The 13962-nt window shown below is 48.2% G+C and overlaps 1 protein-coding gene across 3 annotated transcripts in view; it reads left to right on the forward strand.

Moving 5' to 3' along the window:
- Positions 1-13962, forward strand: part of LOC119112043 (cell adhesion molecule 3) — a 65765-nt gene that overhangs the window by 26618 nt on the left and 25185 nt on the right. For all 3 annotated transcript variants that reach the window (XM_037236015.1, XM_037236030.1, XM_037236024.1), the window contains exons 2-3: positions 12774-12974; positions 13317-13449. In XM_037236015.1, coding sequence (XP_037091910.1) covers positions 12837-12974; positions 13317-13449 — 271 coding nt within the window. In that variant the 5' untranslated portion in view covers positions 12774-12836. The remainder of the gene's footprint in view (positions 1-12773; positions 12975-13316; positions 13450-13962) is intronic.

The raw sequence follows: 13962 nt of genomic DNA on the forward strand, positions 1-13962 counted from the left end.
CAATCCAATTTTGCCGCGGTCCAATGACCACGTTACTGGCCGCACAGAAATTTCTTGGTACAGGAAAAAACAAGCATTCGCGTTTTCATAGCAACATCCTCGAATGAGCGTGTATTTGAGAAGCTCGTTGCATTCGTGGCAGATGCTGAACACATATTTCATTGTACCGTACCGTCGTGCGTTTTGTTTATAATGCATTAGCGCGCGCGTGGGCCGCCGGTTGGATGATACCCTTCGCTCGGGTGGGGGTCAATTTGACCTCCCTGAGATCTCAGGAACTAAAAGAGCTAGAGACACCAAACTTACCGGCTGTGTTGACCTGTACCTGAACTCACTCAGGTCATAGTTTAAGGTTCTTAGGTCATGACCTTAAAATCAGGTAAGGTCAAACAAGGTCAATCTCCACGCTGGTCTCCAAAGTGCCCCCAGAACCTAGGCAACTGCTCTAAATAAAAGGTCTCACGATTGTCCAAGGTCAGTGACCTTGTTTGCCCTTTCGAAGGTTATAGTGACCAAAGTCAAACAAGATTGCTTTGAGTTTTGCATTTAAATAAGAGACAAATATTACGCTAGACGGTATATTACTGAAAACAAAATGTTGACCCGGGTTGTCTTAGGTTAGTGACCTATTCTGACCTTTGAGAAGCGCATGAAAAATGTATAATGCAGTTCCTGTTATCAATAAATTCGAAAGTGAGCACCAGAGACTATTCCTTACACCAAGCCCCAGAGTAACAAATCAGATTGGCTTTGACCTTGGTCTGACCTTCAGGACTAACCTAACGTCAATGGGATTTGTTCATTTTAATGTTGCGTTGCCTAAGAAAGTATCTCATAGATGTATGATCTCGTCGAACATTCCCCTGTTGCATCAGATTGAACAATTCCTTACAAATTAACTTCGCTGAATCCATGGCGTGACTTTGACCTGCTGAAGGTTAGCGACCTTGCCAGGTACATCTAAACTTTTAATACCAAACGATCCGCTATTCAACTGTATATAGCTATGCAAAATTGGCGCGGCTGTGGTGTGCTGTTCGGAAACCATCCCGGAAAAACCTTCGTGGGGTGAATTTGGCCTCCCAGCCGAGCGCGTGTTATTTGTTTGTACCATTGATCGGATTTTTAATAGCCACTGCATGAACAAATCTCAACTAAAGATTATCGCTATGACTATGATGATGACTAAAATGCAAATCACTAACCGTGATCTAACGCTCTCGCGTCTCTGCCCCCTCCAACCTTGTATTAATCACGCCCGCGTGCAAACGCTGCCATGCGGCGACATCTGCGTCCTGGCCTGTTACTGATTCACCTATGGGTGGGATGAAGCTGACATCTTCGGATGATTTGCAGATAACACACTCAGATACGCCACACATCATTTATTATTTCCCACCTGGTTGTCGAAATGTAACACCCCTGAAATGCTCGGAAAGATATGGGTTTATGGCTTTAAAACAAATGTGCGTCTTGTTGATAAGATCTGTGCGGTCGCACAGTTTTTGTGACTGACGCACTCAGGCTCTCAGAGTCTGGCTTTTCATCTTACAGTTATAACATTTACGATACTTTAATATTATATTTATTTTCTCAGCAATGTATACTTTATGAATGATGTGTACTGATGCGTACTGATGTGGGCTATTATCATTACCCCGCGCCTGTTCGTTTCCTTGGAAGTATTATACCTTGCACACTGCACCTTCTGAAATGAATGAAAATTGTAGGCGTGCATGCGTATATCATATCACAAATAATTTTTCGTATCACATATCACATGACAAATAACATATCATTTATTTCGCTAATGCGCATCAGTTATGCATCACCACATATCACGTGCCATTGTTTTCATCATATGGATTATCCCATAGAGTTATCTGGGCTGGAATAGTCGTATGTATTAACTTGTCACTCTCCTCCAATGTCCCCTCTAAACCAAACCTTAACACGGCTGATTTACGCTTCGACATGATTTATATGGGTGGTGTCGTCCCCCAGAAAGCTCTCCGTTCGATGAGTGAACGTTATTTACCCTAGCGAACTGCAGGTCATATGGTCGCGGTTGTGAGCTGTGCTGCCCAACTCGATGTTTGCTTGAATTTTCGGTATCGTTCGGCTCGTTGACCGGTTCTGAACTCAAGGACCCCAATTTTGTTTGGACCGTTGTGAACCTTCAGGATTCAGCACGCTTTTGTACAACTGGTCGGCCACAGTGGTGTTTTTGCTTGTCTAACGCCTTTTCGTCCACGACGATGGCTTTCCGTGTCCTCACATTTCTACTGCGCGATGATCGCCTATGTTCTTAGACATAACGTCCCGGAAAAAACTGAAGCTCCTCTACCACAGTGTGCCCATTTGAAGCGTCGTCCATCAATACTTTCATGACATCGTGATCCAATCGAAGGCCAACGTAGGCGTAGATAATTTCAAAAATGACCAACGTTCTGAGGTGAAAGCCGGCACAGCTGTCATGACAGACTGTGCGAATGTGTGTGTGTGTGCACTTATGTATTTAATGTATTCACGGCACTTCTGGAAACGCCATGTCATTCCGAGCTGTTCGTCCGCCCCAAGGACTCCCTCTTTCATTAGTCGTCCAGCATGGCAAGGTTTCCCCTCCTTTCTACTCAGTTTATTTCGGCGAAAAACCTGCGGTTGTTCATCAGGGTCCTCCGTTTCAAATTCCACTTTCAATAGGCCATAAAACGATTGCATGCCGTCATGAATCTCCACAAACGCGACAGCGCTTACAAAGACTGCTTGCCCCGAGGAGCATGGCGGCCGCTCATTTTCATGGTTTCATGTGCTTTAATTAGTCCCATCCAGAACACCATGCTGCACTCTTAAAGCCAATTTATGTTTTCGCGAGCTCTTTTCGTTCATTTTACCGTGCGTTGGGTGTCCGTACCTTTAAATTTCACTTCAAGTGTTCCTTTAAGTGTCAGTCACTGTAGTTCATGACGAGGGCTTGCTTATACCGTACAAGAAACGCAGCATGACGCAATAGTCACGGACAGCGAGGCAATGGCGGCAGCGTGGGGCGTGTGCACAGCGCGTGTTGGAAAAGTCTTTTTATCATAAATGTGATTCAACCTTATGGGGCACAAGATATCGTGTGGGAAGCGAGAAAATGTGAAGATCGTAAAAATATCGCAAGCTTTCTCCTTGAAATTTCATTCAATAATCACCAACATTTCGAGGGTTCTATAGCACACCGGGGAGATATTCATGTTATGTTAAATGCAGCTGCATGAGCAAAACAACATTTATCTACAAATACCTGATGCAGAAATGCAAAAGCAAATGTTTGACCCGCTGCTCCCTTTTAAGGCAGTCTAAATCAAATTTAGCCTTCGGGTGGTGGGGAAGGGGGGGGCGGTGCTTCACGAGTTGGACAGGTGTACAGTCAAAAACTGTGAAACTGTTAGCTTTTTAGTTAGTTGCGAAGCTATTAGTTTGCTCGGTAAGTCTGATGGCACCAAAGCCAAGTTGGTCAAATTTCAAATTTCCTAGATGTAATTTCGCTTGCACGGAGACGCGTTACCGCAGAGGTGTTACCGCGCGCAAGCGCGTTACCTTTTCATCTGCTCTCTTGCGAAATATAAAGAATATAACACAACATACCCTTTACAACATATACCGCTCTGATCAAACATAGTCAAACACTGTTTGCCACTGATATTCCATTCTGGCAGGGAAATGAAGCCTTGCATTTTGCGCGCTTATTTGCGTTTCCTGTGTTTGTGTCTTCAATTTCGCAGCACTGACCTATCCCGACTCGTGAGGTTCGACTCGTGGCGCCATCAGCAATTAGTGTAATAAAACACTAATGAAAGATATCGTGTGCAAGCTTTAAATATGTTAAAACGCATAAGTCGACAAATTCATGCAATGTGATCGGCAGATTCTTCATGAAATTGGGTCATGATATTAGTTTATCTATTGACACAGACAGAGATCATGCTGCGTTCACTGGCGGCAAACACAATTTTGTAATATGTGGTCGCAGCTTTTGTAACAACATCTAGCTAGCATCGCAAATGGCTGATAGCACAATAACTGATGAACAACTATCTGCGCAATATTTGGGGCCAGTCTGACCTTGGACGTCAGTCGAGTTGCGGGCTCGCTGACGCTTTTTTTAGTGACAAGATTATCCTATTGGTGGTCGACATGAACACATTAATGGGTGAATGTTCGTCATCAATGTCTACTGTACTAATGTGCTTTCCCTCAAATGGCGGCATGCGGCGGTCCCAAATAAATCGGCAAGCGCCGATCATTTCAAAGTACCCGCCGGCCTCAGCGTCCCAACATTTAGGATGCATTCCGTCGGTCGACTGCTGACCCTGAACCCGTCCACTTCACGAATGAACTTTTGCGTGAACTTCCTGTGCAGCATGTCTGAGCTAATCCGTTGAAAAAGTATCTTCTAGTCTAAATTTAATCTCCGAAATAAGATCTAAATCGAGAAGTGTTTTAAAATTCAAAACACTTCTCGAGAGCTTCAGGTTTAGATGATACCGCCGGTTTAATGGTGTGATTTTCAATCCAAAACAACCAGCTGACTGAGGTTTGCCAAAGGATCATACCTGCAGGGCCAGCTGTGAAGCCTCAGGGAAAGGATTAGCTGATTTTACGGACATCAATGAGTACTACACGCCTAGCATGAACGACGTCAAATGAGCCTTTGTCTAAAACTTTCGCAAGAGCGCATCCAGGAAATGAATGCAGCGTAACACTGAACGCATGCATTGGCTGTCAGCAAAACAAAACTTATTCTATTACATTACCATTTGTCAGAAATGCCCCGCGATCAAACGCACTTCCTAATTGCGCGTAAGGCACGCTGCCGACTCCGCTACCAAAACCCGATCAAGCCCCTCCAAAATCGGAAAATTTACGACGCGTCATGCAGGAAAACCTTCATCCGGCACGCAGTGGAAGTTTGGTTCCCCTTGACAAAAAGTGGTCAGCTGATCGGCGCAAGGTAACGAAACAATCTTCGTTTTGGTACCAGGCTGGGAAAAATCGGCGAACAAGATCAGATTTATGGCTCTCCGAGAAGCATGCCTTCAACACGCGAGTCGTTTCAGCTGGTAAAGTGCGCTGTCGAGCCGTACCGCTACCAGCGTACTTTGGCGGTGGCTGGCTGGATGGCGTTTTGAAGAGAGCCTAAGGACTGTTCCTCAATGTGCGTTACCGTCGGCAAAACCCGCAGCAGCCGTTTCAAAGGGACTTATGGCACAAATCCCCTCCAGCCGTGCACCTTCCGCAAGAGTGCAACAAACCGATCATCCCAGCTGCCTGCGGACCACTCGGCCGAACCAGCACGCAGTTAAGTCGCTTTTCAGGACTATCCACGTACTCTTCGGGAGCAACAACATGCGGACACGCTTGACCGAGCTGTAATAGTATCTTGTGGAACTGCTTCATAGAGCGCGACTGCTGATCATTGCGGGGGTCCAGCGGAATGTTCCAGAGCTCCATTCAAATGAGCAGTATTCTACCCTTGGGCTTATTGAGCTCCGCTTACCTTAGCCATATAACCCCCAACCAAATACAACGGACTGGATTAGAACAAGTGCCCAGTCTGAACCAGCACAACGCAGGCTTCATCGATGCAAATGCGTTTTCCTCCCTTGCAGTCGGGCTTGAAGATTCCAAAGAGCTCCTGAAGATAACTTCCTCATACAGATGGTGGAAGCCTCAGTGCACAATGGCATAGCTGAGCTTGACCAGCGCAGCCTGCGCGCAGAACTCTAGCATGGAGAACGCCGCAGGATTTGGCAGCACTAAATCAGCTCGGGTCGGCGCAACGCTCGGCGCGGCTGCCAGCTGGCTCTCGCCAGAAAATTGTCCTGATATTACGCGCTGGATACTGATTCTAAGCCAAGTTCACTTGTGGTGGCGTCCGGAGGCCAGATTTGCTCACTGTGACCATATGGGGTCATTTTTGTCGTCCATCATACAGGCATCAAGCGAGAATTACAGTGGCTACGTGTAACTGAATCGCTATGTCGAACTGTTGTGTTTCTTGGCATGTTGGAATAACCATGTCAGCAGTATGCCAGGCGGAAGCGGGTTCGAAAAGTCTGGTAGCGGAACATTTCACAAGTTGTTTTGTCACAGATGGCAACAAATACGAAGTGTTGCGGTCCGACATGACATTTAAGAAGGAAACAAGATGCGACAAGGTGTGACAGCCGTTTGTGTTACGCCAAGTGGGCACATAATGTATTCAGAGACCGATTACAAAAATAAACATAATGATGTTGGCAGGATTTGTAACTTCAAACCCTGTTCGACCACATAATTTTTACCATATAATTTGACCATACAATTTGGCCATGACAACGTTGTGACTTTAGAAATAAGCGACACACATAACGTCGATTGCTTAACATTGGTGGCATCGTCGACTCAGATCTACGTTTCTGCTATGCCCCTTCTTCCTGGGTGTCAAAGTTGCCAATCAAGCTATCTGAAGTTATCTGAAGTTTATCAAACTAGTTGAACTCAACTAGCTCTCTCACATCCATAAGTCACGGGTTGACGTCACATGATGCGCCCAACAGCTCACATTAGGGTACGAGACACGGCGAAAAATTCACCAACGCTCTTGCCCTACCTGTGTGTGAAAAACAATATCATGGTCCATTCTCCTGGCTGGTGGCGCAACCTCATCTATATGAATGGTGGCATTGCCACTGGAGCCGCGTCAGTGGACCAGGGTCTTATCAGTTTTTTCTCACCTTTCGTGTCTGAAAGTACCGCGCGTTCGGAACGCAAGCGTCGTTTTGACAAGCAGAGCTCTCCATCTACCGGGCAATACGACGCGTTGGCCGTTGCATTTTCCAAAAGCAATTATCGTTTTGGACCATCGTTTTGGACCGACGTGAGCTGGACCATCAGCACCGTCGTGCACCATCGTGCAAAAATGCCTCTTTGACAAGCATCTCTGGAGTACGCAAAGCATATGGGTGGAGCACACTTCCAGGCATTCACGCGTGTTTGCCAGGTTGCCATCAATATAGATACTGGATGGTCACCTCACAGCTTTTTGCTTCAAGGCGGGACGGCGGCGCAGCGGTTTTATATTGATGCTACGAAAACCAACAATGATTTTTCATAGTTGGATGTTGTCATTTTTGGAGAGTTTTTACCTGAGGGTGATGATGAAAGTTCGCCTGTCATACAACACTCAACTTTCAACCACTTCCAAAACGGCGGCGGAAAAACATCGCCGCTGCCGCAACAGGGGCGTGTATTTGGCGACTGCGCGAAATACTGCCACTGACTCCCTCGGTCTATTCCAAACCAAAGCTGCCGCCTCAGGAGTGACGCTTTTTAAACGAGTCTCTTCACTGCAAAAACTGATAGCACGTTTAGTGCAAGATGGACAAAAGCGTCCCGTTTTAACAGCGGTACGTGATCTGAACAACGTGAGCGTGTTACGAAACCGTTGAAGATATGCACCGATATGAGATGCTGAGAAACCCGGGTTTTAAAACGCGCATCAAAAGTGTTTCGTAGCTCGCTTTAGATGTAATCAGCTGCCTACCTCGGATAAAGTTTCCTTGCTGGGGATGTGTAGCACGAATTCATTATGTGACATATCCTGAAAAGACTTACATTAAACTGCACTCACGACAAGGCTTGATGACGTAACGTGGGACAAACTGAGTTAGTTTACGCCGTTACCCAGCTCCATGATATCAATGGCTGTAACACCAGGTGACTAAAAAATAACCGTAGGTGTAGATACCACAAGTGAACGATTAAGTGCTTACCGACGGAAATCGATCATAGATTAGTATGTGACGATGCAACTTTAGCATACAGGACATCCCATTCCTGTCTCCAAATTGTATTTTGGTCCTCCGAGCACAACATTGAAAGAAGGAAAGTAACCTCCTACGGCCTTACGAACAGTCAACACTGCAAATCTCCACGACGGCACGAATCCTATTGTTAATTGCGTTGCCACCCATTGCAACATCACACGTGTCACGAATTGCATTATGAACAGGTTAGGTATGCATGTGCCACGTGTGCCAAACCATTGATGATATACATACATACACAAACACACACACACACATAGACACACACACACACACACACACACACACACACACACACACACACACACACACACACACACACACACACACACACACACACACACACACACACACACACACACACACACACACACACACACACACACACACACACACCACACACACACCAAACAACACACACAACACACAAACCCACACACACACACACAAACCGCCACATTATATATATATATTATATTTATTATATATATCGTTCGGGCGTTCTATATATATATAGAACGCCCGGTACTGAGTTCATGGGTCAACTATTTTTGCAGCTTATGATTGTCGGATTGCTCCATTCAGCTCAACACCGAAAAACACAGTTCGACACGGTTGCCGTTTATTCAATGGAGCGTTCACTGAATGACATGGTGCAACGCATCTTTACTGACAGGCGTACAGAGGTGACATGTTGAGTGTTACCATGTACACATGAGAAAACCGAAGCCGGAAAGAGGAAAAACGGGCCGGATGTCATTTCTTGGAGACTATCACCCGCCTGCAAATCGCAGCTCACACGATCTACAGCTCAATTCGAGCTCACCCGGTGTTCCAGACAGGATGTGGGCCCCAGCTTGTCCATCCTGTCCATGCATCTGTTACACATGCACTTGCCGATTTGCCTTCTGGAACACCTCCTCGTTGATGAGGATAAGTTCATTGTGGGCACTTGTCAACATGACCTTCTGATCGAAGACGGGGAACGAGGCGGCCCGGGGGAGGAGTTTGTCGCTTGCCGTCACCTCAGGCGGTATCGTGAGGGCAGGGCAACGTTCGACGTGCAAGGTCGACTCGGCGATGACCAGCGCCTTTGACTGGTACCATCTTCCACTGCCTGGAAGACGTAGCCTGGCTGACATAGCAGATACACCAGAAGTGTCTTTACCTTCTCCTCCAATCAGCATTATAGAGGGCGCAAAAAACAGAAGAGTCTCCACCTTCTGCCAGCGCGCAAAACAGAAGCCCCTTTGCCCGCATATTTCTTGCATGGAGTGCGTGACGACGACACGGTATATGAAATTACTCCTAACCTACGCACCTACCCTTCGCACACTATGCAGTTAAGAAACAATCTTAATCGGTGAACATCAAGCTTGTTTCGCCTGGATCATATCGACCTACCTCCAGGTGACACGGGTTCGCCGCTTGACACTTCTTGCGTCTAGTCTTCGCCGACTGGGGCATCACTTAAACACCAAATAGTGCTGACTGTAAGGCGAACACTCTGGCCTGGCTCAAAAAGACGCTGTCCAATGCGCACTAGCCAGCACGGTGGTCCGAAGTCGATTATAACATGCGGCGGCAGCGGCACACATTTCACGACCAGCCTCAGAGTCCCATGTTAAAATGTCTTTTTTTCAGTGGCTCGACTTTGTAAGTCTTGGATGCATATGTGCATAAAAAGCAAATAGAACTGAAGCTTGAACAATGCTGTTTCAATCTTCAGGGTCAAAGTGTGCGCCAGAGCACTGATTTTTGAGCTACCATGCAATGTGCAGACCTATGCACACGCCGCGATGTTCAGGCCTTGGATCAAATCCCGTTACCGCCAACCTTTTTCAGAAGAGCTCAGATAGAAAACAGATTGAATAGGGTCACTGACTGACAATAGAAATGTTGAGTGCAAATTACTTTCTGATCTACTATAAATGCATCCTTATATATATATATATATATATATATATATATATATATATATATATTAAACTTTATTTCTTCAAGACATTTTTTGTGGTGGCGTGATGGCCCGAAGAATGCTTTGGAGAACACTATGTCAGCCTTCCAGCAGAATTTTCCTCTTAGTTCTTGCCAATGCACCCTACATTTCTGCTGGAAATGGAGGACACTCCTCCTGTTCCGTCTCATCGTCCCACAATGAGCACGTTCGAAATGATGGGTGGTTGGCTCAAGCACTCGAGTGAGGCCGGCGCTTTCTATCAGACCAGCTCTTTCTATCAGACCTCCTTCAACGAATGCACGACTTTGGCGAAGTGCGAGATCATCCTCGGGTAGTACCTGACCATCCCTAGGAAGTGGCGCGGACACGGGGAGTCCAGTGGCGGCGGCAGATCCGCGAGCTCGGTAATCTTGAAGTCAGAGGGGGGAGGGGGGCGGAGACCCTCGGCGGAGATGGTGTGATGGTACATCAGTGACATCAGGTGCTCCATGAAAGCACCTGATGAACAAGGAGATTCCATGGAGTCGAAGAGGGCCTGAGATCCACAGTTGACAATAAGGCGATGCCGTAACAGAAAGTCTTTGCCAAGCAGGGAAAGTGGCATCAGGAACAACGAAGGCAGATGGAAAGGAACGTTGGAGAGATGGGATAGCCACGGACAATGAGGCTTCACAGTAGGCATGAATAATTGTACTACTGGCAGTGGTGATACAGCAGAGGACTGGAGTGTAGAACCGTTAACGCCTGACGAAGCAGACACTCCTGCGTATATGTCCATGGCAAATTTTAGTTTCTAGACTCTGACCAGGGCTGCGACTGCAAGAAGCGACATGCCATGTGTCACAGACATGCACCTACCCTCATATTCCCCGTCCGGCGGGGGATGATAACCTTGATGATGTCTGCATTTTCACATCCTCGAGCTTGGCTGATTATGTAAATCACGACTAGGGCAAGAACCTGGCTCCCAAAGCACAGCTGAGCACTAAATGCCTGCAGCCTCTGACCCTCATGAAATGACTGAAGCTCTCGTGGAGTCCGACCTCTGCTGCTGAGGTCTCCAATGGTGAGTTATGCTGTTGCTCCTCGGCATGGGGCTCCTCTGCTGTGACTGCAGGCTGCTCGACTGTTGCCTGATAGGCCTGGCTGCTGCTGCTGGGCTTGAATGGACTGGCCGCGAAACCGGTATGCAATAGAGGCACGAGTTCATTTGCCAGCTGGCCTAGCCGCTGAAGGGTTGGGGCACGCTGGGCCGCAATCAGAGCACCCACAGCGGCAGGCAGTGATTGGATGACTTGTGCCGTAAGAGGGCGCACCCCATTTCAACCTTGCTGGTTAAGACCTGTAGCTCTCCAGCGAACATAGGGTGGCGGAGAGTCAGCTTCGCTTTAGAGATCAGCTAATCAAACAGCTCAGGCCTGCTCCCCTTGTAGAGGCCGAACGCTGCTCCGTGGAGAGTGGCAAAGCTCTTGAACGCCAGGGCAGCAGCGTCCAGCTTGGAGGTGGTCTGAGGTGGAAGCGATGCCAGAGCATGGTTGAACTTTTTGTGGTCGCAGGTGATGGAAGCAACGTAAACCTGGACGGCCATGAATACAAGTCGGCTCTGTCCAGCGCACCCCATGAATGCGGGTGGTTTAACAGACACATGGCGATCAGGGAACAGCAAACGCGATGCCCCGCCAAAGGCGTTCATCGTCATCACCGAGCAGAGCGGCGTCATGTTGTGGGCAGTTCAGGGTCAGTTTCAGGCAAAGTAAGAACATTACCAAAAATTAAAACAAAAAATCAAGACAAATCACGTCGGATTCACTAATTTGTGTGAGTGTATTAGTGGTCACATGAAGAGGGTCCTGGTGATAGTTACCAACCAATCCAAACCAAACCAAACCAAACCAAAATCAATACCAACCAACAAATAAAACGCATTTTGCTCACTTGGTTTCAAGGTTGCACGCTTTTCATTGCTTCATTTATAGTTTTAACTTATTTAAAGGAAATGATCCACATTCGCAGATACTGAAGCAAGCATCAGGTTTGATGACGTTAGCTCTATTATAACTTTTGGTATACTTTTAAGCGGAAAAGACTGTTCTAGGCAACACAATTTTCCCGTTTAATAAATATCTTTCCAAATGCATTATTGTCCATATTCGGCCGAATCAGAGCCGCCTGCCAACACAGGGCCGCCTGTTGGTCACTATGGACCCGGACCGACAAGGGGCACTCATTGCTGCACATAAGGGGTAATCTAGGCCAATGCAAACCGCGGGCCCGACCTTTTCCTGCTCGGAAGATGACCCCCAGGCCTCAGATCGGAACGAGGCCAACTGTTCGATGTTGCAAGTTTTGGGCAGAAATAAAGACCCGCATTATCCCAGAGGGTTCTCGCAGGTGGTAGAAGCCCTCCGACTGACATTTGAAGTCACGGCCCTGCGGGGCGGGGTCGTTAATGTGACATATAGCCAGTCCTTCAGACCAATCGGGCGCCTGATCGTTGATCCCGAAGGGTCCATCAGCCCGCTATTCGAGCCCCCTCGGGCATTGTCCCTGGCCAACTCGGGATCCTCATTGACTCTGGGGCCATTGACATTGGCAATGTAAGTTGGGATCCCCAGCCTTGTCCATTGATCGGCCCTCATGCCTCGTAAAATGGGCACTCAGGCTTAAACCGACATGGAGCCCAGTGTTCGGTTCTGGTGGTGTATGACCGACACAGAGGCCGTCATCGGTTCAGGGGAGCCATTCGGCGCAAAGGCCCCCCTGACAGACATTTGAGGACCCTACCCGCATGGACAAGACCCCTTATACGACCTTCCGGCCCTCAATCTTCGGGCTCTTCGGGCCATCAAATCGTCGATCCTGAGGGACCCTCGGAACCTCTCGGGGTCTAAGGGGCCACGTACCACTTGTGCCCCCTCCCCTGCCTGCCCCACTGAGGACAGCTCTTCTGTGTCCTACAGGTGTACTGGCCTTGAGGATGAACAAGATAAACTTTCCCCACTCACGTCATTCGGGGGCACCCGATGAACCTGACGTGCGACTACGATCCGGAGGACGGTCGGATATACCAGGTCAAGTGGTACAAGGACTACCGGGAGTTCTACAGCTACGCCCCGGGAAGGCCTGGTCGGACCTTCCACATCTCCGGGGTCAAAGTCAATGTGAGTGATCCAGGCCAATCAGTGTAAGTTGAAAGGGAAGCCGATCAGAGTTTCGATGAGCTTGCGCCGGCATCGTCAATTTTCTTCGGGTAAAACATTCAAGAGCAGCTTCCAACTTTAATGCGTTTCGGCTTTCGTCAATGTCGTTTTTTCCTGAGCCCATGTCGAGTCAAAGTAGTTCCCAGAATACATCGTCAGTCGGGGAACTTCCTTACATGATGTTGGCAACAGAAGCGGCTGTCATGACCCGACGTGGCGTGGCGCCTGCTGCACACGTGACCAGCGTCGACACCGCCGGCGGAGGCGGCTGGCCTCAAATCGGGCGCACGGAATCCTTTTCAGGAACCGCTTTCCGGCGCCAAACACGTCATACTGGACAGCGTTGACCTGGCCACCGAGGGCCAGTACGTCTGTGAGGTCACGGTCGACGGGTCGTTCGACACCGTCATCGGCACCGGAAACGTCACGGTTGTGGGTGAGTCCACTTCAGGTGGAGGGGCGTCGCGTTTTAAGCGGAACTGCGAGAACCCATCTGGACAGCGCGCTATGGCTGATACGGTTCCTTCTCGTGCTTACTTTTGCGCTCATGCAGGTGGCAGCGAACGGTATTGTTCACACGTAGCCATAATTAGGAGACACTTCAGGCTTGACTAGGAGGCACTTCATGACTAGGAGCCCATTTGGGAGAAACCCAACATACTGCTGTTTCCGAACCTGCACAACCTGCTGTTTCACCCAGCATTCGCACCGGATTTGCCACCTTCACCTGATGCAGGGAAGGCGCTTAACGACACCCTTCTCCCAAAATACGTATGGAACCAACCAGGCCGATCGTGCTGATTCAAACGACAGGGGTCGCACGATCGGACAAATCTAGCATTTGTGAATTCGGCTACCGCTCACCACGTTGGCTGGCTTGATGGATCCATAGCGGGCAGGGTTCGCACAACAAACGCTGCTTAGTGCGAGATCTGGTCCCTGAAATCCA

The sequence above is a fragment of the Pollicipes pollicipes genome, unplaced genomic scaffold (assembly GCF_011947565.3).
Source record: "Pollicipes pollicipes isolate AB1234 unplaced genomic scaffold, Ppol_2.1 Scaffold_2555;HRSCAF=2994_pilon_pilon_pilon, whole genome shotgun sequence".
NCBI lineage: Eukaryota > Metazoa > Arthropoda > Thecostraca > Pollicipedomorpha > Pollicipedidae > Pollicipes > Pollicipes pollicipes.